Raw genomic sequence first — 25619 nt, 5'->3', positions numbered from 1 at the left:
AGCAAACGTGCTTTTCACCACGGGCTGCTGCCCAAGCACTGCTGTTCTCGTGTCCAGCTGGCACAACATGAGGGCATTCAGCAGCACTTCTCCTTGGCAGCTGCAGCCAGCACAGCCTGGGCAAGGCAGTGCCTGGGGGAGGCCAGGCAAGGGCTGCTACCTGGCTGTGATGATCAGGGCTGCCACTCCCTTGCCAATACCCTCCAGGTCCACCAGCAATCTCCGGTAGAACTCCATCACCGTGTTGGAGCACAGCGTCACCTGGTGGAAGAGAAGAACAGTCAATTCTTCCTTCCAAAAGCTCATTATCCACGGGTGATATCCTCCAGTTCCTGAGGGAGGATTTCGCCTTAATTCTTCTGCTGCTCCATGTGTAGAGCACAGCCTCAGAGTAACAAAAGCCTTCTGCCAATACCAGATTTGTTAAACACACCTTCTTTCAGGGCACAGGTCAGCTACATTAAAACATTAGACTACAGCTCCATGCACCACTGCATTCAAATTAAGGGGCAAATTTCTCATCTGACTACAAAGACATCCATGCAGAGGAAATCTGACTTGACCACAATGAGTTCAGCTTTACAGCAGGAGGCTGAGGGCAAAGTGTGGCCCAGCAGGTGCTGGGCAGTTCATGGCTGACCTGGGAGCCCGAGCCCGGTGTCATGGTTTGAGCCTGGCACAGGGCCAGTGCCCCCCATGAAAATTCCTCACCCTGGTGTCTGCTGTGAGATGTGACCAGGAATAAGCAAAACAGGCTCCAACTTAAACATAAAGGACATTTTATTACTTAAACTACAGGAAAATAGGGAAAGACCATAAGGAAAAAGAAGAAAAGAATTGAAAACCTTACAAAACCACTTTCCTCCTCCCCACTCCCTGACTTTCTCAATCCAATACATTCTACATTCTCTCAAAAACACCAACTGCCCAGCCCGGCACGACACTTTAGTATACTCAAACTGCAGTTCATGAAGAGGAAAGGAGTCCTTCTTGTTCCATAGGCTTCTCCTGGAAACACACTGAAACCTCGGATGCTTCCTTGTCACTTCGGCACCGCCCGGAAAAAAAAAGTCCTTTTGCCGCTTGTGACATGTTCCTTCCATGCCCAGTGCTCTCACCACTGAGACATGGCCAGAGCTGCTTTTAGGGTTGTCTTTCAAGGATGCCTTGTCTCACTCCAAAGAGGCACAGTCTCTGCTTTTGGGACATCTGTCCCCCCCATATTTTTCCAACCCCCTGGGGCCGGGGGGTCCTCACGAATGAACCCTCCTGGTTTTGAGGCACTGCCTCCCCCTAAATGCAGTCTGTGTCACAGGAACAACTGAGTCCATGGCTACAAGAAAAAGTCCAGCCAAAAGGCCACTCCAAATCATCTCTCCCCATCCAATCATCTCCACATTCTTCGGGCCAGGTCCTTGTCTTATCTCATCTCCTATCTCCCTTCTTATTCAGCTTTGAGGAGGATTAGCATTTTTGCAAGGCCCCAATCATGCAAGAAAGGGTTAAAAGTTTTCAGTCTCTGTCGGTCCCGGAGCGACTCCCACGCACGCTGCCCACACGCTGCCGCTCCGGCCGGGCAGTCTTCCTCCCCCCTTCTCCTCCTGGCTGGCTGCTCTCGTGGGGGGGGGGGGCTGCCCGATGTCTCGATGTCTCTTGGGGCTCCTCCACCCTTCCATCCTTGAAAGCCCCTCAACCCCCACCTCTGTCCAGGCCCCGGGCCTACCGCATGGCCGCCCCTCCCCCGCCCAGCAGCAAGGCTGGACAGGGGAGGGTGATCTGACCTCCTCGAAGCCACGTCCCAAGAAGAGAGATCCAAGGGCAGTGCCCTGCTTTTAACCCCTGTGTATTCTCGGAGGTGTGTCCAAACCCCACTGGCTACACCGGGTGCCAGTCTCAAACCCAAAACCTTCATTGGTTTGACCACAGCTTCCCAGAATTCCCACTCCTTCCTGGTCAAACCACCACACCCGGGCTGGCTCTGAGAACTCCGGCCCCACACCAGGAGTGGGGAAGTGCCCCAGGGTGGGCATTGACCAGAGGCAGAACCCTCAGAACTGCCCCAGGGTGGGCACTGACCAGAGGCAGAGCCCTCAGAGCCTCTTGCTCTACACTGCAAGAGACAAGCCACCACAGGGACCAAGCAGAGGAGAAAGGAGAAGGATCTCTGTCTTGAAGTTCCACAAGAAAGGGTTTTATTCCATGCAAAAGGATCAGAGCCAAAAGAGCCCTGCACACTCCTGTGTAAGGAATTTTGTACAGACACAAAGCAGGGGGTGGATACAAACAGCAAACCAAAAGGGAATCCTCAGGGAAGCACTGAGGGGATTACATCAAGTGTCTGGAGCCACTTTGGGTAAGAGGGTGGGGAGGATGGCTCACATGGGCCAATGGGGCCTCCAGGAATAGGGGAATTCCAAAGGGGTGTTGCAGACAGGGATTGGCTCCAGGTTAAATTGGCAAAAAATGTTGGGGAACAAAAGGGGCTGGGTTTGACAGCAGGGAAAGAGCTGGAACAAGGGGCAGGGAATGGCATGAGGGACAGTTTTGAGGGAGGGTAAAACCCAGGGGTAAACCAACTCGGGGAGAACACGGGGTACCAGAGAACAAACCACTTAAAAAGGAATCAATACAATAAATTTGAACCGCTACACATGGCTGCTGATTTTTTGTCTCCACTGGAGCTTCCTGCAGTGAACACAAATCATTCTGCTCCCCAGGAAAGGGGAAAATGAGACCAAGAAGAAAAGCTCACTGCTTGATACAATGACAGCTCTCTAACAGCCACCTTCTGCCCTCATCCTTGCTCTGCCCCATTGCAATCAAATCAATTGCTCTCAAAAACACAAGAATGGCTTCAGGCCTTGACCATAAGGTCTGTGAGCTCAGCATATGATTTTGGAAAACAAACAGTGCTCCTTGAGGAACATCCCGAGTAAGCCAGCTAGCAGAGGCCTCCCAGCAGTGCAGATCTCTCAGTGCCAGGATGCTCCAAGCTGGCACCAGAGCTAAAGCCCTCCCACCCTGCAGTGCATCTCCAGCCCTGGTGCTGCAGCGGCGGTGGCTGGGCTCTGGCCGTACCTCGATGTCCTGGTGTCCCTGGGGGAGGATGGTGCCTTGGCTGGGATTGATGGTGAACTCCCTGGGCTCCACATAGAAATGGATTCCCTTGCTCCAGGCCGGGTCGGTGTCCCTGCGGATCTGATCCACGCTGTCCACAGCCGGCTGCGTGCCATCGTCCGACATGCGGAGCTGGAACGTCAGGGGCACCGCGGAGCTGTTGGTGAGGCGGCAGCGCTGCGTGTAGGGAAAGCCTGGGCAAGGACACAAATATCCATTCAGGCACCCAGCAGGGCATGATCCTGGGGGCAATATCCTGGCAGAATCAAAGTGGGATTGGAGTTGAGCTCTTTATTATCTGAACTACAGCTCACCCAGAAGCTGCGTGAGGAATTAATCGTCACTTAGTTCCCTTTGACACAGATTCCAGACTGCAGCCTTGAAAATGCCCACTCCTAGCCCTGCTGAACACTGCAAGCTTCTCTCTTTGTGATGGGGACGAGCTCCCTCACCTGCCCCAAACCAGCACCAGTTGTCTCTCAGTGATGAGTGTGCACCCAGACCCAGCATTTACTCTGAGAATTCAAGCTGTCCAATTCCCTGCTCAGCCTGCCAACACTCCCACCTTTTTCAAGACATATAAACAGTGAGTTGTCAGTGAGAAGAAGCTACAGCAAAAGAAAGTGAGGATGGAATCAGGAACTAGAACGTGATGCAAAGCACCCTAATGCAGCTTCGCTCTGCAGGATCCTTAAGGCATCTCTTGCTTTGGGCCAAACAGCTGAGCACGTGACAGCTCAGAGCCCCCTCAACTGGGGCACAGCCAAGCCTTGCTTTGAGATTGGCAATTAGGAACCAGGTCCCACCTCACCCAACAAACAGGGACATCATGCTACCATGCTGCTCACTGAGAGTGCTGCCTGCAAGGGTTTACCCCACTTTGGCTCTGAGATTTGCTTTTCATCCTGCAAAGCCAGAGATACAGACACTCATGGTGGGGATGTCCTGCAGAGCGCACAGAGCAGCCACAGCCTGCTCTGCACTGCACATCTGGCTGGGCTGGCCAGCTCTGTGGGGAGGAGACTTCTCCCCAGGCCTGCTCACCAAGAGCATCTGGGACACAGATGGGGAGAAAAAACAACTGCAGCTGCAGCCCAGAGCTTCTCTGTGCCCATCCAAGTGACCGCTGCCAGCTCCAGCAGGGACTCCAGCAGGGAGGTAAGAGAGGCACAAAAAGGACAAACCCAGATGTCAAAACCTCCAACGAGACTGAGGCCAGCACATGCAGACAACAGTCAACAGTTACAAAGAAGCAAAGATACAACAGCTGCCTTCAGCCTAAGAGCCCTTAGGAATGAAATTGGATTCAGCTAGATTAATCTCCTGCTTCAGAACCATATTTCCATCTCTTGCCTTTCTTGTTTCATTCCTTCCAAAATCAACTTGACAAGCGCCTCCGTGGTGATGCAGGCTGGGGAAGAAGCAGCTCAAAAAAGGCAATGACTTTCCTTCAGAAGTTCATAACTTCATTGCTCTGGCTTTAGGCTTGGCAGTGAATGTTGCCCTCGGTCTGGGAAGGGGGATTGGGGTTCTGGGGGGTTTTGGCCCTGGGCTGGGCTTTTCCCTTGGGGGTTTTTGGGAGTTGTGGCGTGATGCCGTGGGCGGCTGTGCAGTGGGAGCTGAGGCTGGGCAGGGAGCGGAGCTTCCCTTCCACTTGGGGATCGCAGCTCGGCCGCTGCTGCTGCGGGAGGTTTGTGCTTGGCCCAGGGCTGCCCTGGCTGCAGCTCAGCGCTGGCACCGACCCTGCCTGCCTGCCCCGCTGCTGCTGCTGCTGCTGAGCACTGCCCACATCCCCCTGCCCTCTGGGGCTCTGCAAAAGGAGCATTTCCTCCTTCCCTTCCCTTCCCGCACCGGCTGGGGGGAATCACTGCCCTGCCAGAGCCCACAGCTCCTCCTGCTGTGACCAGAACTCCACCAAAGGGGAAAAACAGGACTTGGCATCTGGGAAATGTCTGTTCTTGCCTTCTTGTGTGTGCTCTCCTGAGATAGTCTAGCAAAGAACTGTTATTTCTTTTCCCACAGTTTTTCCTGGGACCCCTGTCATTTCAAAGGGATAAGCATTTGGAGGGAAGGGCTCATCTTTCCATTGCAGGAAGATTCCCACCTTCCTTGGCAGACATCTGTCTTTTAAAGCAGCACAGAGACACCAGAAAATACTGCCTTTCTATTCCTTGCTTCCATTGGATCTCACAATGGCAAAATGCCCCCTGAGGCAGCAGCAACAGCAGCCCTGCAGTTCACAGCCTGAAGAGGCTGCTGGGGCAGAGCAGGAGTGAGGGATGCTTTTCTGTGGGAAGGCACAGATCCCTGAGGCTGTGTCCCAGCCCAGGGAACACTCACCAAAGGAGATGTCCCCGAAGTCGAGCTCAGCGAGGTCAAACTGTAAACTCGGTGCAGTGACGCTGCCCCTGCAGGCCGAGGACAGAGCAGGCAATGGCTCGGTTAAAGGCATTGCAAAGGTGCGGCTGTCGTGGCTCGGGGGCACAAAACCTGGGCTCAGGGCACCCTGGGCTTCCAACCAACACAGCCCCGTGTGCTCAGCACAGGGCCCTGAGCACAGGAGGCAGCTCAAGCCAAGGGGCAGCAGCCAACAGCCCCTGATGGGCTCCGGGCACAGGGCCGGCAGGAGAAGCCCCTGGGTTGCTGGGGGTGCCATGAAGGACCCTGAACACACACCCAGACATGGCTCCGTGCCTCAGTTTCCCCATCTGCAATGGCATGGACATCAAGGTGTCCCCACAAACTTCTGTAAGCAGCCCTTCCAGCCACAGCTTCCCTGCTTTGCTCCTTCTGAGCAGCAACTGCTGTTCCCATGGAGGAGCTTTCTCAAGAGTTTGACCCACACAATCATTACAGACACTTTTCTGAGACATGAATCCAGGGCATTCCCAAACATCCTCTGAAAAGAGCAGCAACAGTTCTACCCAGGGCACAGATGAATCCTAGAGGAAAGGACCAGCTGGTCAGCAGTGCACCAGCTGGCACAGCCAAGAGCAAGAGCTTCAACAACCAAACTTGGCTGTCCTGAATCAAGCACAGCACCTCACCTGCCCTTCAACTCAGCAGACACACTCCAAAAACCACCAACATCCACTGAAATCAGCACTTGAAGCTGCACAACACTCACCAGTTGATTTCATGGTTGATGCCAATCAGTGCCCACTCTGCCTTTTGGTTCAAAATCAAGAACCAGTGACCTGTGTCCTCTATTGTACTCACAGGACTGCCCCTGGCTCTGCTCTGCACATCTCAACAAGAGACACCTGCCCCTGCTCAAGGAGAAAGCTGCTGATGCAGAAACAGCCCATGGCCACTTTGGGGGAGGGACAGAGGAGAATCAATTATTTGATGGTGAAAGGTTCCCTCTTGATTTCCAAATGAAAAAAGCAGCACTTTTCCTCCAAAAACAAAGGCAGCATCATTGTTTCTCCACTATGGGCACACCTGCTCACCACTTTTCTCTTGCTAAGAAATAACTTCCTTGTTCTTCTTTACCCATCTCCCTTATCTCATTGACATCATCCAGTGCAGATTGCTTTCATTTCTTCCCTGCCTTGAGCCAGTGTCGTCCCAGAGCAGCAGCCCAGCTCCAAAGCTGCAGAGCAGGCAGCACCAGCTCTCCTGCTTCCACTCCATTATCCTGCAGCACATGGCTCAGGCTGGCAGGGACAAGGCCTCACGCTGCTGTGGTGCTGAGCACTGAGCTCTGCCTCCCCTATGATCAGCCCTTCTCCCTTTGGCTGGGCCAGGATTGTCTCTTGCCATGGCACCAGCCCACAGGATGGTGCCCCAGTCCTTGCACAGTTCCTGCTGCACAGTTCCTGACTCCCACATCAGCCCTTTGCTGGCTGTGCAAAGGAGGCACCAGAGCCCTCTGTGCACAGGAGCTGGGGGCACAGCTTGTGCCCCACAGCATGGCCATGAGAGGTGAGCTGAGGCTGCTGCTGCCCATCTGGCATGGAGTATTCACACAAGGTTTTACAAACACTGCTGCTGCTGCAGAATCAGCCAGGCTGGCCCATCTGCAAAGCCCTGGGGGCCTTGCTGGGTGTTCAGGTGGGACATCCCAGAGCAGCTGCTGCCCAAAGCTGATCCATCCCACTGCCTGCCATGGCCCAAGGCACAGGGAGATCCCTGCAGGGAGGAGTCATTCCAGCTCCCAGCTACCACACAGGGCAGGAGGCAGCCTCACACTAAAGCAATGCCAGCAGCAGAGCAGAGATTCAGACCTCAGGAAACACCTTTTTCCTCTGCTCCACCCCAAAAGGAGGCAGCTGGGGGATGTCCCAGAGACAGCCACAGATGTGTCCACCCAGCTCCCAGGGTCCTTACTTGATGGTCAGGATGGCAGGCACAGGAGATCCAGCCACGCTGAACTGGAACTGCTCCTCAAAGCTCCCCAGCACGGTGGCACTGAAGGAGATCTGCACACTCTGGCTCCCACCTGCTGCAATGATGCCCTCCTCGGGGGCAAACTTGAAACACAAGCCCACGTTGGTGGCTGAAGGGAGACAGGTGAAGGGAGCATCAACAGCTCCTTCGTTCATCAGTTTCACCTGCAGCAGCAAGAAAGCAAAATGGAAATACGTGTGGAATCTTCCCTTCTGGTGAGTTATTGTCTAATGATGCAATGAACACCCAGAAAAGGCAGAAGATGCTTTGTGCTGCTGAATGGCAGAAGTCAAAAGATACAACAGGACAAGTTCGGCCTTTGGGTTTTCATGCAGAGCAGTGGCAACTCCACAGAACTGCAGTCACCCTGGCTTATCCCATGGACACAGAGCAGTGCCCCTCTGCTCAGCAGCACCAAGCGCATTGAGAGCTGGCGCTGAGAGCAACGTGGGCTGATTGCAGCTGCCTAGGGAATCACCCCGGAGCTGCTGCTGCCCCAGTGAGCACAGCTCCAACAGCACCATCAGCAGATTCACCTTTTCCCAGACCATGAAAACAATACATTGAGAATGAGGCATCAGCATCAAAACGTACAGACAGCACCATCTTTTGGTGAGAAAACCCAGCATGTCTTTCCCTTCCACAGCCAAGATTTTGAAAGTGTCTGCCATGGCGCAGTGCCTCATGAAGTTTTTGCAAGCTTGACTCTGCTGCGGGGGAGGCAAATATGTAGAAAAACCCTTTGCTTTATTCCCAGGAACACTTCTCTCTTTCTAGAGCCAGAGATGCACCGAGGCTGAAGTGTGGTGAGGGACTGGTCAGCAAGGGAGAGAACTCCCATGGATTTCTTGTGATTGCAGCAATAGGCAGAAGACACTTGGCTGGGAGCTGTTGGCAGTGGGCTGAAGCTCAAAGGCAGCCAGTTTGTAGCAGCTGCTTCTGCAGAGCCCAGTGCAAAGGTGCTTTGTGTCTGGCACTGCCACAAAAGCCTCTGAACATGCAGCTTTTTGACCCAGGCTTGGTTTCATGTGCCAAGGGGTGTTTTGGCAGGAAGCCTCTCAGCTGATCCCTAAGGAAGGCTGCCCAAAAGCAGGGACTGGGGCTTCAGGAACAACAGACACACCTTTGTGACCCCCCAGATTTCAGCAGTACATCAAATATTCCCTGCTCACAGCTGCCCAGGTTGGTAGCAAGTCCACAGCTGCACCAGGCTTGCTGCTGCCTCAGGAGCCATCAGGATCCATCCCAAGCCCTGCTGCTCACCTCATAGACATGGGGGGTGTTGACAAAAACATTCCCAAGGTTCAGAGTAGGAGAGCTGAGTTCAACCAAGGGTCCTTGGCCTTCCCCTCTGAGCTGCAGGGGCAGCCTGCTCTCACGGCCTGGGGAGAGATGTCCATTGCAGTACAATCATTCCCTCTGCTCCACTGCATTTTCCAGGCTGCCTCAGTGCTAGTCCCCGACTCTGAGCTGGATGCAACCAGCTCCTGATGCTGCAGGAGAAGATATGGACCTTTCTCTTCCCTCAGGACATATCCCCTGAGGCTGACTTGCAATTTCTAACCCATTCCCTGGGCTGCTTTCCAATTTGAGCCACCAGTTTGCTGAGTTTAAAACATTTCTGGTGCCTGTAGTGACAGGTCAAGGAGTAATGGGTAGAAATGGAAAGAAAGGAGATTTAGGTGAGATATTAGGGAAGAAATTTTTCCTGTGAGGGTGGTGAGGCACTGGAGCAGGTTCCCCAGGGATGTTGTGGAGCTTCCAGCCCTGCAAGTGTTCCAAGCCAGGCTGGATGGGGCTTGGAGCTACCTGCTCTAGGGGGAGGTGTCCCTACCCATGGCAGGGGCCTTGGGACTAGATGATCTTTAAGGTCCATTCCATCATTACCATACTGTGATTCTGTGGTTTCCTTCCCATGCACCTAGAGGAGCTTTGAAATCCATTCAGTGCAGGCACAAAGCTCCTACAGAGTTTGGCAATTCCCAAACTCCCTGGCCCAGGAGCACAGGACTTTGTTGCCCAAGTGCTCCCCTTGTGACACTCAGCACTGTGTTCTATTGGCACAGACTGAGAGCTGCAAGGTGACAACTGGCACACAGGGAGAGCAGCAGCTGCTGGCCAAGGCTGCTCCCTCTACCAACAGCCCGGGCTCAGTGGGGCTCAGCCCCCTCTGCTCTGCTGCTGTCTGGGCACTGGGAGGTGGTCCAGGCTCAGGGAGCCCATTTCTAACTCAGCTCCTGCTTCCTGATGATGGATCCATGGCAAATGGAGCCATCCTGCAGGCCAGGGGCCTGCAGGGGCTGAGTGCTTGTTCACTGAAGCTGTTCTGCTCTGGAGCTCTCTGGCCTTTGAGGGAATGCTGGCAAAGCCATGGCATGAAAACCTCTCCCTGCACTGCCTGGGCTGTTCTGGGATCAGTCAGGCACACACAACATTCTGAGCCCTGGCCTGGCATGGGAGACTCCCTGGCAGCTGCAGGGCCAGGGGGGATATGTCAGCACTGCCCTGCTGACCAGGGACCCTTCCCAGCACTTCCATGGGAGCCCAGTGGGCTCAGGCTGGCACCATGGCTTCACTGAGGGGGAGAGAGGCAGGGCAAAGGAGCTGCACCTGAGATGCTGCAGTAAGCCACACTTCCATACTCCAGTGCTTCCAGGGGTTTGAAGGTCACCTTGATTTCAGCCGAACAATTCGGCCCGATTTCTCCCTCCTACAGCAGAAAGAGACAGCAAAACATTGCTCTGCAAACTTCACATTGCTTGTTTTCACCACCCTCCTGTAAGCCTTTGTTTAGAGCATCAGTGATGAGTGAACAACACAAGGAGCCAAGGAAACACTTCAAACCCAGCCCAACACAGCTCCCAGTGCTCAGCTGATCAGCTCCCACTCTCCACAATATTCCTGCTGCTCTGACACAAGCTCTTGGGCACATCATGCTGCTGTCAGCTACAGTGGGATGCAACTGCCACTGTGCCCTGCTGGCTCTTGGCCTTAGATGGGCCATAGCTGTAACCAAGAAGAGAACATGATCCCCTTCCTTGGAAATAAAAATATTAGTTTAACCTGTACTGAAAGAAAGCAGAGGCTGGCATATTCTAGGGTTTACTCCAAGATGAGAAGGGATGTTGCACTGTGCACACACCAGGCATTCATCATCTCTCACAATGACAGTACTCAGAATCAAGGCTCTGGATTATGGGAGCATGTGGCAGTTTGCTTGCATCACCAGAAAAGGTAAAGGTTTTCTGTCCCTGTGTGCAGGACAACTCCAAAGGCCCATTTCAGTCTTCCACCCTTGTGTCCAGGCTCACAGATGACGCTGGAAGGGACACTCAGAAATAGTGCAAGGCATGGTTAAAGGAGGGGATTGGCATTTCTGTCATTAACCTTGGGCTGAATTTGGCCTCCTTTTGCCAGGGAACAATTGCAAGCTTCAGGTCAGTGTGTGAGCTGGCAGTGCTCCAACAGCCTCTGCTGAGCCCCACGTGTGGGGGGAGCCCCTGCCTACAAGAACTGCTCCCAGGGACACTGACAGGACACACAGGCACTGCCTTGAGCTTGAGCCTGGCAGCAGAGCTGGGCTTTGTCAGGCTCTCAGCCCTGCCTGGAGCCTGCAGGGCACAAATGCTTTCAGCAGCGAGCCCTGCAGCCTCACCAGAAACTCCATGTCCTCCCTGCCAGCACATGGAGCCAGCTGAGGATCTGCCCAGTGACCGCAGCCGGGGAAGGGGTGGGTGTAGGGAGTAGGGTGGGTGGGAGAAGAAGGAGGAGGAGGAAGAGAAGGAGGAAGAGAATGTTCTCAGCTATCACTTACCATTGGCTCAATGAAAAAAATGTCATCAGAGAACAGCATGGGGTCTTCTTGCACCTTTGACATCTTCTCCTGGACCATGCTGCTCAGGAGGGCACTGTGATCTCCCTTCACCTTCTCTGTTTCTTTCTCCTCTGGGAAGTTTTCCTGGGACACCTCTTTGGGCAGCCGCAGCAAACACTGCCTGCAGCCCCAGGGAGAGACAAGGCCAGCAGATGGTTTCATGAGCCACAGATTTGCAGAGAGAAGTGTGAGCGCAGGACAGCAAAGCACTTGGGGGGGAGCAGCAGCAGCTCCCCAGCAAAGGCTGAGCCCAAGCCACGAGGGTCCCTCAGGGATCAGAGGACAACTTGCTGTTCCCTGGCCCAGCAGGGAGTTTCACTCCACACTTGCAAGCTCAGCAGAGGTTTCCAAAGCCAGCATCCCTCCAGAGAACCTCCTGCCTCAAAGCCTCTGCCACAGCTGAGGGAGAATCAACCAGCCATTTCAAGTGGTTTTTCCTCCCACTGAGCTGCTCTGGGGGGCACAGATATATCATAGAGCACCCACTGCAGCATTTCCCTGGCAAGGGGAGACAAAGCTGGCTTGCAGCTACGTGTTAACAGCATCACTCTTTGTTCCTTCCATTTTGGACCTCCCCCGTTCCCTACTCTGCCTTTCACATGAGCATCCCAGAGCACTTCCACAGGAAATTGATGAATTCAGGCACCAAATCCCTTCAGTGACATTCAAGTTTTTATATGCAATATGCATGAAAACAGAGGCTCTGAGAGGGGAAGGAACTTTGTTGTGCAGGAGGGAGACAGGAAACTCCTGGAGAGACCTTTTCATGAGCCAGAGCTTTTTGGATCCCATCCCAGTGCATGGCACTAGAATGTCGTGAGAGGGAAAGGATCCTGCACTATCTTCTCTCACAAAAAATCCTCTCTGCTCTGAGAGCTCAAAACCCCTCTGACAGCAGCACAGGGACACACAACCAGCCCGCATGGGAAAGGAGCTTTTGAAGGAACTAAAGGGAATAAAGAGGGTGTATCACCTTTGGAAAGAGGGACTGGCAACTCAGGAAATGTTTAAGGATGTTGCCAGGTCATGTAGAAAGAAGATTAGAGAGAAAAGAGCCCAATTAGGACCTGAGGAAATCCAGTCATCACAATCAACCTTTCCTTCCCAAAATGCCATCCCTGGTTCGAGGATAAATGACCTGGAATGCTGAGTGCTGAGCTCCTGAAGCCCAGGGACACACACCCCAGTGCCAGGCATGGTTTACTTGGCCTAAACCATTGAAAAGCACCAACATCCCCTGAGGCCACATGTTAGCTCAGTCTTGAGCCTGTATCTCACTGAAATGCATCTTTCAAACCAACCTCCTCTTCTCTTCATTCTCTTCTTCCTCAGTAGCAAAAGCCTTCCACTGGAAGTGGGCTGTGATGTTACTCCTGTTTCCAATGAACAGGGTTCTGTGGCTTGACATGGTGGTGAAAGTCTTGTCAAGCTCCACAGAATTTGTGCTCAGCCCAACGTTGACATCTACAGCTTCTCCCTGGAGCTTTGTGTGGATTCTTTCTTCACCTGGAACAAAGCAAAGGGGAGTCTTTGCTCAGCTCACTGGCTGATGGAAGCACAAGGAACAGAGCAAAGCACAGGGCACAGAAGAAAGTGTCCCAGTTTTGCGCTGAAGGAGCAGTTCTGTGGACCACTCCATTGATCACATCCTTCAGCTCTGTGTGTACAGCGTGAGGATGTCCTGGGCACCTCCTAAAACACCTTATTTCTGAGGGTGTTTGTAGAGATTTGGCCCCAAGGTGACAGGATGGACAGGGAGATTGGTCCATGTGCTCCGGTGACCCACTCAGATCACCGGGATTTCTGCATCCAAGTCCTTCAGGTGACAGGGCTGAGGAGCCCTGCTCAGTCCTGCCTTGCCCAGGCTCTCCCCGGGCATCCCAGGAGACTCCTGTCTCTCCTGATCCCTTGGATCTCTTCTTGCTGACCAGCAAATATGCCTGGGGGCAGGTGGGCAGCAAAAGGAGGCCCAGAGGAACAAGTGAAGTGACAGCACACAGCAGGAGGGGACACAGGTGAGGAAACACAACCAGCCTGGCTCTGCAATGTGACAAACCACTACAGAATGAGCACCATGAAAATCATCTCCCTGTCCAAACCCACAGCCACACCAGTCTTTAAATATTTTATACTGTTCTGATCTGAAAAACCAAGCTAGAGCATTGCAAATCAAATAAGAAAGGGACAAAGGAAAGATTAGTGAGTACAGAGCAGTTTCTACATTAAGACTGGATGGGATCCCTCAGTCTAGAAATCAAATGGGAGATAGATGTGAGAGGTTTGCAACAGCGTGAACAGCCTGGGAAATGGGGAAAAAATGGAAAAATTGTTTTAATTTGTCACAAAAAAGGAACTTGAGGGCCTGAAAATGTTGTTAGACAGAAACTACATCTATGTGTAAGGGCCACATAGAAAAAGGGTCTGTGGCAAGCCAGTGGAGAAGCAGCATATGGGACAGAGGTGTGCAAGAAATCCATTGCATTGCAGAGAGTCTGATGGAGGCCTCACCTACAGCACTGCCCAGGAATCAAATAAAACTTCACCCAGGCATAGCCACACCGTAGTGGAGAATCAGAGTTCCTCCTTCCTCCACTCAGCAAGTCCCAGCAAAACAGCAGTCAAAAATCTTTGCCTTTCTCAAGCCCCTAAACACCAAGGAGTTCTCAGTTTGCTTTGGGGTAAAGGTGAACAGGGGAGGCACCTCTGGAGGGAATGCAGGGACGGGACAGAGGGAGCCATGTGCAGAACTGTCCTGTGCCCTGCAGGGCCCAGCACTCACCTGAGCTGCAGCACACGGCCAGGGAGCTGCAATGGGCACCGCTGGCCAGCGGGTGAAATGCCACTGTCACCTGCACGGTGTCACCAGCGCCCAGAGCTCCTGTGGCCGGCACCACGGAGAAAGGACTGCAACACAGAGAGAGGGGTCAGGCCTGGGGACACCTGGCCATGAGATTCCTGCTGCACTGCAGCTCCCTGCAGCTCCCTTGGCCAAGCAGGGAGCAATCCAAGCACAGGCAGCACAAGAGACAGAACAGACAGGATCACAAACAGCCACTGAGCCACTGCTGACAAGATCCAGCCCTCACAAGATCCTGGGGGGAAAATGACCTCAGCTCCCCACACTCTGCATCCAGCTCTCTGCAATGAGGCCCAAGGCTCCCACTGCCAGCAATCCCATCAGAGAATGCTTTGTGAAAAGCACAGAGAGGCTTCAGAGCTATTTGCATGCACAACTTGACACTGACTGCCTCAGGAATTTCTCTTTTCCTGCTGCCTATAAACCTCATCTCAAGAGATGCAAACGGTAGGGCACTCCCTGTCCTGGGAGATTACAGCCTAGGAATCAGACAGGGAGAAGGAACTTTTCCCTGAAGACCAAGGAATAGTTCCTGTTGAATTGGCAGTGTGCTTCTTTGGTTTATTTTCCCTTGAAAACATCATGATTTAGCCTAAAAAGGGCAACTTTTATAAACATTTCAATGAAAGCTGCTCTAAGAAAAGGAGCAATCAAAACTCGGAAAGAGTGCAAATACAGATTAGAGCAATACAGTGACATGGAAACCCAAAAGGACGATGCCATTTACAGTCTGACGGGTCCAATCCCAGCTAAATGAAGCACCATGAGCAGGAGCACATCAAGGAAGCAGAACCGGAGGTTTCTGTGTGTTTACCAGCAGTGCAGTCTGGGACTCTGGGCTGTCATGCAGGCTGGTAACTGTTTGCTTGGCCCAGCAGAGAAACTCTGTGCAATGCGTTGGAAATAATGATGCAGATGCGTTGCTGCACTTTGGATTTAACAGGAGCAATCAGGATTTAGTCACCAGGTAAACAGCTCTTGCCTGACAAACACAAGACTCTGTGCTTTGATGCTCAGGGACAGCTCAGGGGAAATGTGCTTCTGCCCAGCAGCTGCTGGGCTTTGTGCCCTTCTACAGCCCCAGTGAGGAAACAAAAGTTCCTGGCCTTGGTGCTTTGTTGCCAGTCAATCGGTCACTTCAAATGTGTTCTGGGGACTTTGCTGATGAATGCATCACACACAAAAACAAAGAGAACATCTGGCAAGCTGAACTTTGTTCATGTCAGTAGTAACAGCTGATGAACTTGCTTCAGGTTCTGCTCATTAAGGACCTCTTGCTGTAACTATGGGCTGACCTGTTCCCATTGCCACTGGTGAGAACATCACTGCTGGCTGATGGAGAAGCCTTGGGCCAGCAATGTTCATGCGCTGGACGTGAGACTTTGGAGGGAGGGGAGGAAGGACAAGGCCCCAGCAGCCCCAGAGCCAGATCAGTGCTCGTGCTCCTGCATCTGCCCCGGGGCTGATGCCAGCACTGCTGCAGCTCTGCTGGGGCTGGGGGGATCAGGGCCTGCTGGGGGCAAGGCACAGCATTCTGTTCTTAGGCTTTGGCCAGAAATTTCACCGCAATAGAGAAGCTGCCAGTTAGGGGAATCCCTGGCCAGGCTTCAGCACTACCTTCCATTCCCTTCCCTTCCCACTCCTGCCCCATGTTACATGCTCCTGCCTTCAGGTGGCACGATGGGAATAACATTCCACGGATTACTTCAGGGCTTGCCTGAGAAAGAAGGTGTCTTCTTCTTTTCAAATTATCAGGAGAAGAGGACCCAGCCAAGGTCAGGACTCAGCTGTCAGGACTGAAAAACTGAGTGCAAATCAGCCCCCGCATCTCCTCTGTCCCTGGGCTGTACCCACCAGACTCCTCTGTTCCTGCAGTCATCTCTCACACACACCTGGCTCCCCAAGACCCAAAGACACAAGCTCCACAGCTAAACTTAACTCCTCTGAATTTCAGCCAACACCACTAAACTGTTCCCTGAGCCCACAGCTAGAAGAGCTGTCAAGGAGACATCCCTGACACTGTAAGAACCAAAGGAAAATTACTCCTAAGAGATAGGCCTGGAAAGCTAAATTTTGGGCTTTTCTCTGTTAATTGTGAGCTGCTCCTTAAGACACTTCTCATCCTGTTAGATCCATCCTCTCAATGAATCACTACTGCTCCTGACAGGCAGAAAAGATAAGGTATGGAGGGGGTTTTAAAAGGTTGTTTTCTTCTGCTTTTATAACTAGGTCCATTGACATGTTTGTTTTCTTGTATGGCACCTAAAGACAGGTCCATGTCTCCCAATGGCACCTTGCAATCCCCAGACACTGCTCTTGCTTTGAGCAGTGTGTTTGCTCAGATGATTTCCAGAGGTCCCCTCCAGGACCACTGCAAAGCCACGTGCCTGTGGCCTCCCAGAGAATGTCTCTGCTTGGCTGACAGTGCTGAGGAAGCGTTTCAGAAGCTGCCTGTGCTCAGCAGGGTGCAAGCCATCTCCCAACATGTTCTAGCAGCTTCCAGGAAATCTGGGACACAGAAAGCTCCAAGGCCAATGAAAGCAAGAGCAGATGCCTTCCATCCTGCTCACTCCCAGACAGGCTACAGGGCAGCAGATCCGATGCTTGGTTCCTCCTGTAGCTCTTTCCCAACTCCACTCTCACCCAAAGGTGTTGGCACAGGGACAGATGAGCTGCCTCACCTCTGGGTGCTCAGCTGGTACCGAGCTGCCTGGGCACCAACATTGCGCACCAGCAGAGTCTGCTGGGTGCTGACCTTGACCGGACACTTGGAGAAGTCCAGCTGGGCAGGGAAGTCCAGCACAGCTCGGGCACCAATGGCCCGAATTGGCACAACGATCCTTTCCCTGGCAGTGAGGCACACCAGCTTGTGGCAATAATCCTGCAGGAAAAGAAACTGGCTCAGCACAGGACATTTAGTGCCATCCCCATGGCAGAAGAAAAACCATTTCCTATACCCCTTCAAGGGCATCAATTTACCTATTGCACCCTCAAATGAACACTAAGTTCTACTACTATGTCACATTTTAAAGGCACCAGTGCACTTTGCAAAATCTGTCTCAGTGGCATTCAGCTCTTGTGTCACTTGGTCATACAGATAACAGCCCTAGGCCACCATCATTTTTACTCTAAACTTTAATGATGTTAAGGAATTCCTAAGCCCCTTCTAAGCAACATGGAGCTGGGGAACACAGGACATTGCTCTTTAGGGTTCTATATTCCCACTGTCTGACAATAGGACAAAGTGTTCAACTGACTCTAAGCAGCAAAAGGAAGAGGAGAAAACAGCTGCACTCAAAGACATCCTGCACCTCTGGCCTGGTGCAGAAACATCAGCTGGCTCACAACTCCCCTCTAACTTTGCCTGTCCAACCAAGTCAGGAGAAGAACAGTGCTAAGAGGTAGCAGGATGCTGTTGGAAAGGGCCTCTCTTTGTTTCCCTGCAAGGCTTCCTCCCTTCCATGCCATGCCCTCAACCCTTCTGTATGAACAAGCCTCCAGATCAGAACATGAACCCTCCAGATCCCAGCACTGAGATCAGACTTGCCAGGGCCTCAGCACTGCTGTTCAAACCTCCCCACAAAAGCACCTTTGGCATGGAATGGGTGCCAGAGCAAGCACAGGGACAGGCATGAAGACAGAGCCCCAGAAGTGTCGCTGCCATGGGCTCTGGGCTCACAGCTCTGCCTGCAGCTTGTACCTGCCCTGCACCAGCTCCTCCAGGCAGGTGTCCAAGTGCCCTGCAGCTCAGCAACCTCCTGCTGACCAAGGGCACCCAGAGCCCAGTGTGCCTGTGCCAGGCCGGGCTCACGGGCACAGCACATCCTCTGCCCTGGCCCTGCAGCTGTGCCATGCTCACTTGTGCTCTGGGACAGCACAAGTGCAGCTGCAAGGCTGCACAACACAGGGGGTGAAAAAGCACCGGCTTTGCTCCAGCCCCGGGGCAGGCAGGGAAGCTGTTGGCAGTCCACGAAGGAGGAAAGCTCTCTGACCTCTTTGTTCCTCTGGTGTTTTCCATCAGAATGAAACCCCTTCCACTGGACCTAGAGATGGCCCAACATCTATCAACAGCCCTCTGTCATTTTCATCCTGTTTCCTGTGCATCTTCCCTTGGCAATGCTCAGGAATGTGCAGGGAGGGGAAGCAGAGCCTGTCAGGCCTGGCTGCAGTGCCTGCCAGCAGTGCCAAGGTGTGACTGGCTGCAGGTGCCTGCCCACGCCTGGAGCCCAGCTCACAGCATGCAATGGGCTGGAGCCAGAGTGCAGGGCAAACAATGGCTGTGGAGATCATTGTGTGCTTTGGCCCCTCCAGCCTCACCTTGTTCTTGCTGGGGGTGAAGCGGATGCGCACGGGGGCAGAGGCGCCCGGCGGCACGGCACGGTACGCATCGCTGGAGCTCACCAGCTGGAAGTAAGGTGAGCTCTCCATGGAGACCTTCACCACGTGAAGAAACTGCAGCAAAGACATGAAATTATGATTTTGCCACTTGTGGAAACAGAACGAGAGGAGACCTGTCCATGCCCTGCTAACATCCCTCCCTTGCCCCTTTTCCAAAGCACTTTCAGCTGTGCAGGCAAAGGCACATCATTCACAAGGCTGAACTTGAATCCCTTCTCTCTGGCTCCAGCATTTTGGCCAGGGGCAGTAGGGCAGCACCTGCTGGGAAGGAAGGGCCGAGCAGGTCAGCACCAGCAGGATGGAGACAGAGCACCTGAACCAAGTACCTGCATATTCAACAAGGCCAAAAAACCTGCTGGCTTCTGCCTGCACACAGCCATGAAGCTGTCATGTTCCAGAGGGGGAATGTGCTACCTAAAAGCAAACCAGCCCATTTCTGTGGGGGAAGGAAGAAATTCCCTTCTAGCAGATCAGGTTTGGGTAGGGACCTTCTGGGGATACAGTCAGGCAGGCAGAGCAGCAAGACAGGAGACCAAACACTGTGGTCTTACTGGGAATAAAAGCAAACCTGAAAAGCAAAAAAAGGAATGAACACAGCAAGACAATCCCTAAAACAAGGAGATGGCAAAGAGAATTTAAATGGGCAGTAAAGCAGCTAGGAAGGATCATAAAACCATGAGAACAATCAGCTTGCCAAAAGTAACAGAAACACAGACAGGCGGTGTCTATTGACCATGGGGCTTCAGAGGCATTTTCTGCCTGGAGAAACACGACCAGCACTGACTGACAGTGTGGTTCCAGTATACAAAGCCAATCTTGGCTCTCCAGGGCTTCCTGCTGCCTGTGCAGGCAAGCTGGGCTGCCGGGCATTCCTGCCTGCAGCCAGCAGGCCAGGTTCTGCCCTCTGGGGCTCACAGACACAGCACACATGCATTTTCTAGCACTGATATCATCAACCCCTGAGCACCAAAATGCTCTCCAAAAGTCTAAACCAGATGATTTGGACTCCCTCCTGTCTCCTCCCACCAGCCCACTCTTGGCACAAGCCTCACTTGAGAAAATGTTTCCCTGACTGAAATTCAAATGGTCTCAAGTTTTCCTCTTTACAGTGGAACACAACTGACATTTTTCAACTTTTTCCCTCTCAGCTCTCTTGGGAAACTGCAAAACAATCCCAATTTCTTCAGGTGAAGGTGGAAACCTCCAGGAGCACATGGCTTTGGATGTGCTGTGCTTCTGCAAGGGGAAAGCAGAGCACCGTGTTGCTTTTGGAAAAGCTGAGCAGAGCTGGATGAAGCTGAGCAGGAGCCTCAAGTGGCACCTAAAGGCCTCTCACTGCTTCTGCTCCATCACTCTGATGGCAGGGCTCTTTCAGAACACGGTTCCTGCAGGGCCAATGCCATTAATGAGAAGTGATTCCAGCATAAAGTGCAGAAGGCTCAGCCCCTGAGCTCTGACTGTGAGCTGCACAAAGGGAGCCAAACTGGGTCAGAGAGGCAGAGATTCCTACCAGGAGCCAAGATTAACCAAGGACACACCGGGTATGCTATAGAACCAAGGAAAAGACTGAGAGCAGGTAAGAACTATACAGCCCTCAACATTCCTGTCAATCCAGAGCTTTCAAGAGAAGGAAACTCCTTTGGGATAGACACCATCAACGCCTGGCCAAAACCAGGGGACAATTCCCAGCACAGGAAGATTTCCACCATCTTGCAGAAGAAGGTGCTGAGACATTTTCTTCTGCATGTGCTGCAGCAGATAACTTGCTTTGCTGTACACTGAGGAAATGACAGCACTCTCCTCTTCCAGCACAGTGTTAAAGCTCTGGGTGCCAGCACTTACCTTGTCCTTATTCATGAGAGACAGCACCATTTCAGAGACCTCCCGAGCGACGAAGTTCTGAAATACCAGCTCTGGTGGGGAAACCCCAAACCAGCTCTGTTTCGGGGCAGCTGACGGCAGCTGGAGAGGAGAGAGAGCAGGGAGAGCTTCAGCTGCTGGGAGGAAGGTTCATGCAGGAGAATCTTCCACTGATCCCCAGTGAAGTACAGACTCTGGGGGAGCACGTCTGCCCAGCCCACACTGGGCAAACAGTGGCTCACCCACCTCTGCTCTGAGCTGATCCACAGCTGCTGGGCCACACAGAGCAGGCTCAAGCCAAGCTGCTCTTTTGGCGAGGATTTCTCCAGGTTTCTTTCTCCAGAATGCCAGGCAGCACTTTCCTAAAACACAGCCCTGTGCCCATGTGGTCACAGAGCTCTGGGGCACTGACTGAGCACTCATGGAGTAAGTAAAGCCCATGAATTTACAGGAGACTCCATGGGAAAGGATTTGGGATGTCTTTTACTCTGAGACAGGGAAACCGAGGCCCACACAACTGCAAATATTTTTTTTGCTCTAGAACTTAGACATCACGAAGAAGAGCACAGGATCAGAGGAGGTGTGAGAGATGAGGTGACATTTGGCTGAAGCCAAAAGGTTATTAAGCAAAAGAATGGAATTTGTTGGTTCTGTGTGTTATTTGTGGTTTGGATTTGTTCAGGCTGCTTTGTTGAGTGTCACAGTGAGAGGGACAGGGTTGAAGACCTGACCAAAAGGAAGGAGGATGAGAAGGGAGGGCACAGAAAAGTTGGTGCTCAGTAGAGAATGGAAGCTCCTGAGTACCCATCCAATGGCAAAGGGCACAGGGACCGCCCCAGGCAGGTACAAAGGGGATACAAAGATTGCCATTTTCTCAGAGGGTGTGTGTGTGTGCTTGGCTCTCAGGGAGGGAGACATCCCCAGCTCAGCTGAATCCTTACTAAGAAACACTTTTCTTTTGCTTTGATGATTTTGTTCCTTTTCATTGTATTTAAAAGTTAGTGTGTTCCAAAGAGAGGAAAAGGCAAAAATAAAAAGACAAATGAGCTGAAAATAAAAAGACAAGTAAGGTGAATGCTGAATGAGGATAAGTTTCAGTTATTTTCTCAGCAACTTGGGTAAAAGTAGAGTTGGTATCTCCTTTTTCAATGGCCTTTAAATGGGTGCTTTCTTGTCATTACTGCGATCTTATTTCATGCCATTGGAGAGGCACGTCTGGAATGACACAACAACAGCAAATGCTTCTGCAGCAGAGACATTGCTTGGAGAAAACTCTGCCCTGCTTTGTCTGCCTTCTCCAGCCACACTGCTGTCACTGCAGAGACGCAAGCAGGTCTCCTCTGTGACTTCACAGCAGACACATTCTGCTGAAGGGAGTGGCTGCAGCACACTGTCCCTTAGCTGTGCCCTTCCCTGAGGTGTTCCCAAGGCTCCTCTCCAGGACAATCCTTTACCTGGATTGTGTTCCGTGTCTCTTGCTTCCAATTTCCTGCTCAACAGCCCACCTCAGTCACCTACCCCTTTGGACTGTGCTTTATACCGAGCTAGTCCTGCCAGAAAAGCAGCTTTAAACACACCTCTGAGTAGGCACTGATCCAGATAAAGCACATCCATTCCCCTCTGCCCAGGGCCAGTCCCCTGTACATCTGGCAGCCTGCAAAATCCAGCACCCTCTCAGGGTCCAACACATTGTTCCAGCCCAAAGCAGTAATGCAATTTGTTTTGTTCAATCTCAAGGAATTCCTGCAGACCCTTGGCCTTCAAAGGCCAACGCTGCCACTCTGGAGGGAATCCTGTGGCCCCGAGCATTTGATGGTGACCACACCAAAGCAAGAGGTGGCTCCTTCAGCAGGAGAATGGCAAAGGGCAATTTTGGGCCTCTGTGTCCCCAGCCTTCCTCCCATTGTTTTAGCAATGGCAGCTGCACTCCAGCACACCCCAGCAGCTTCAGCAGAGGGTATTTGTGTGGGCTTAGTGCACATCAGGACTCCCAGTCCACCACTCCCAGCACCTTGCAATGACAGCACGACCTGGACACTGAGGTATTTTGCTGGAGGCAAGCCTGTCACAAACACACACCCTCTTCAAACTCATGTGAAACAAAAAGGAAAAGAGCAGGAAAAGGCTACCTTTGGGCGAGTCTCACTCCTGTCTAGAAATGGGCCAATTCTGGGCAGAATACTCCCCCCAGTGCTGGCCTCCTTCTTCCTGCTGAGAAACTTCTCCCTCTGGAACTTAGAGGGAAGCAGCTGAAAGGCAAAAGTAAACCAGCTACAGCCTCAGAGTTGTGCTTGTTCAGAAAGGCTTTTCTTGAACAAGTGGCACTGGTGAATAACTTGTGATCACAGCCACTAGGACATTCCTGGAAGCCCTGGGAGTTTTCCTGCTGATATACTTAGCATCAGTGAATTGATAATATGGAGTGGAACACACACACTCCAGCCATGTGGCTCTGTCCCATTGGCTTCTCCATGATTGGATGGAACATGGTTGGGGATTTCTGCTCTTTGGGCATTTGTTTCCTCTCACGTTTCATTGGATTGAGGCAGTGACCTTTCCAGAGAATGGGGAGGAGCTCTCAGAACTGCCTGAACTCCACAACTGCACAACGCTCAGAACTCACAGCAAGGAGATATTGCTGCTGGATGAGTCCAAGAGATGCAAGAAAGGAACACTGTACCAAGAGTGAGGTGCACAGTAATGTGTCCAGGTTTTAGTTCTCCCTGTTAATTGTTTTCTCTGTCTGGGCTGACAGAGCCCTCCACAGAAGAAATCAGAGGCATCTCCTTGACAGAGCCTCAGCAGTGGGGCATCTTCAGCCAAGTGAGCTGCAGACAGCAAGGGACCTTTGTGGCCCTGGCTCCAGCGCTGCCTGCAGGGCTGCATCTGTGCCCACACAGGAGCTGGGAGAGAACAGCTGCTTTGGGAGCTCTTCCTGCTGGGACCAGCCGTGGCTCTCAAGGCTTTGGGCAGAGTTTGAGCTTCCCCGCCCACATGCCCAGGTGCCCAAGGGCAGGATGGTCAGAGCAGCACGGGTGAGTGCCCAGCCTGACAGAAGGAATTCCTGTGGCAAAGGGGAAGGGACAGAACACATGCTCAGGGCTTCAGCTGTACATTGGTTTCACTCGGCTCTGCTGGCACAGCCAGGCAAGACACAGCTGAAGCATCCCACAGTGTTCCCTATTGCACCAGGACAGCCCCAGACACAGCAGCACAGCACAAAGGGCTGGGGAGGGGCTCTGCAACTTCACAGCACTGCTGGACAACAGGGGCAGGGAGAGCAGGGACACCAGGGCAGTGCCAGCCCTAACACAGCCCAGTGGGTACTCACAGCATTAGGCTTCAGCCCTTCCCTGGACAAAAGACGAGGTGTTGGTGTCTTCTTTGGCAATCCAGATGCCATTTCCAAGGGACGGTGTTGCAGGTGAGAGACAATGCCTTTAACAAAACTGGAAGGAGCAACAATGGAACTCTGAAAATTCACAACCCAATTCATGGCAGATTCAAGGCATATTCTGGTGCTAAAAATGTTACATTACTTGAAAGTAGCTAAGTGCTTGTTTGGTGTAAGCAGCTAGTATAGTTAGGCCTCTAGTTGGACTTTATTTGACCTATAGGGCTACCTTGTGCAATTCAAAGTTAGATCATACTGAAAGCTGGAGCTAAAAATCTGAACATTAATAACAGTTCAAACAGACAAAGCTGTAGCTTAAATATTACTCAAAAATAGCTAGAGTGGGCCTCCTCTTCTTTAGGCTAAAGCACCTTTGCTCTCTCAGCTGCTCCTCACAGCTGAGAGACTCATGAGAGACTGGATTGTTATGGCTAATGGCTTAAATATCATTATAAAGGACTTTCTGCCCATTGTGACAAAACTGTATAAAGAAGCTGCAACCACCCAAGCCCACCCTTCCCTGAAAATGCCTCCTGACTGGAACTTGGCACTGTGAGTTAAGCTGCCTAAGGGAACTTGAGACAAGATCAAGGTGACACTATTGTCCCATTAGCTCAGGTCTGGGGAGAAGTAAACAAGGCTGAGGAGAAAAACCTATCCACAACAAAGCCAAACCCAGCAGCTGTCCTGAAAATCAGCTCTGTCTGGGTTCAGGCTGGGGAAGTCATAGCCACAGACTCTTCTGCTGAGGCCAGGTTTGCACACAAACCTCCCAGCAAAGACCTCCACAGTGCCTCCAGACCCATTCCTGAGGCCTCGCACCAGACGACTGCAGGGCATGCAAAGTAACACAACAAATCTGAAAATCCAGAACCCAACTCATGGCAGACTCAAAGGATATACGGGTGCTAAAGATTTTATATTGTTTGAAAGTAGCAAGAGACAGAGTCCAACTTGCCCCACTCCTGGGAGGTACCTGGGCAAGATATCACCTTGCCCAAATCTGCATTAATCCATTGGAATCTTACATTTTGCCAGACCTCACCACAGAAAAGACCAGAAGAGGATTTAATGGTAGGCCAATGGGATCCATGGAACGGTGATATTTTCTACTAAATCTCTCTCTGTCACTCTCTTTCTCCTCCCCCCCTTCCCAACCTCCATCCCCCTCCCACTTTTTCTTTTCTTTCTCTCTCTTTCTCCCTCACATTTACTGTTCCATCAAATCCAGACCATTGACTTTTCCATAAAGTCCAGACCACTGACTTTGGCATATGGTCTCGTTTGCACCTCAATATAGAGGCATCTCCCTAAAAATTTTAAAACCCAGATGATAAAAACCTACTGCAACTTGAACAGAACTCGCTCACCTTTAAGCAGCTTAAGCAGTTACTAGAGGAAAAAAATGTATAGACTACTATCTTTAGAAAATGTTGCATTTCTTCAGTAAAAAAAGCACTACCAGTAGTCCATTTATTGTTCATCCTCTCAGGTGTACATGTCACTGAACTACGGCGCCAGAAGACTGGCATGATCACATCCTCTATTTCCCTTTGGCATTCTCTTTCAGAGCACAGATGAAACAAAACCAAAAAGTTCAACTTTAGTCGGTCTTTACCTTCAAATGAAATTCAGGGTTCCCTAGCAGACACCAATGTTCTGCACGCTGCGGAGCTTTTCGCAGAGGCCAATGCTCTGCACCTTCAGCAATTCTCTACGCCGACAAT

At 52.0% G+C, this 25619-nt stretch overlaps 1 protein-coding gene across 1 annotated transcript; it reads right to left on the bottom strand.

Annotated features, from left to right (window-relative positions):
• Positions 1–52: 52 nt before the first annotated feature.
• LOC141726548 (hydrocephalus-inducing protein homolog) lies at positions 53–20510 on the bottom strand. The gene is made up of 10 exons (XM_074531474.1): positions 20481–20510; positions 18558–18692; positions 16922–17121; positions 14163–14287; positions 12685–12889; positions 11324–11504; positions 7450–7673; positions 5458–5525; positions 3079–3311; positions 53–261 (listed from the first exon to the last, which is right to left on the bottom strand). The coding sequence occupies exons 1-10, from the start codon at positions 20508–20510 to the stop codon at positions 157–159; spliced, it is 1506 nt and encodes a 501-aa protein (XP_074387575.1). The 3' UTR covers positions 53–156.
• Between the last annotated feature and the right edge of the window lie 5109 nt (positions 20511–25619).

The sequence above is a fragment of the Zonotrichia albicollis genome, chromosome 36 (genome assembly GCF_047830755.1).
Source record: "Zonotrichia albicollis isolate bZonAlb1 chromosome 36, bZonAlb1.hap1, whole genome shotgun sequence".
NCBI lineage: Eukaryota > Metazoa > Chordata > Aves > Passeriformes > Passerellidae > Zonotrichia > Zonotrichia albicollis.
This window is presented reverse-complemented; position numbering and strand designations above follow the sequence as displayed.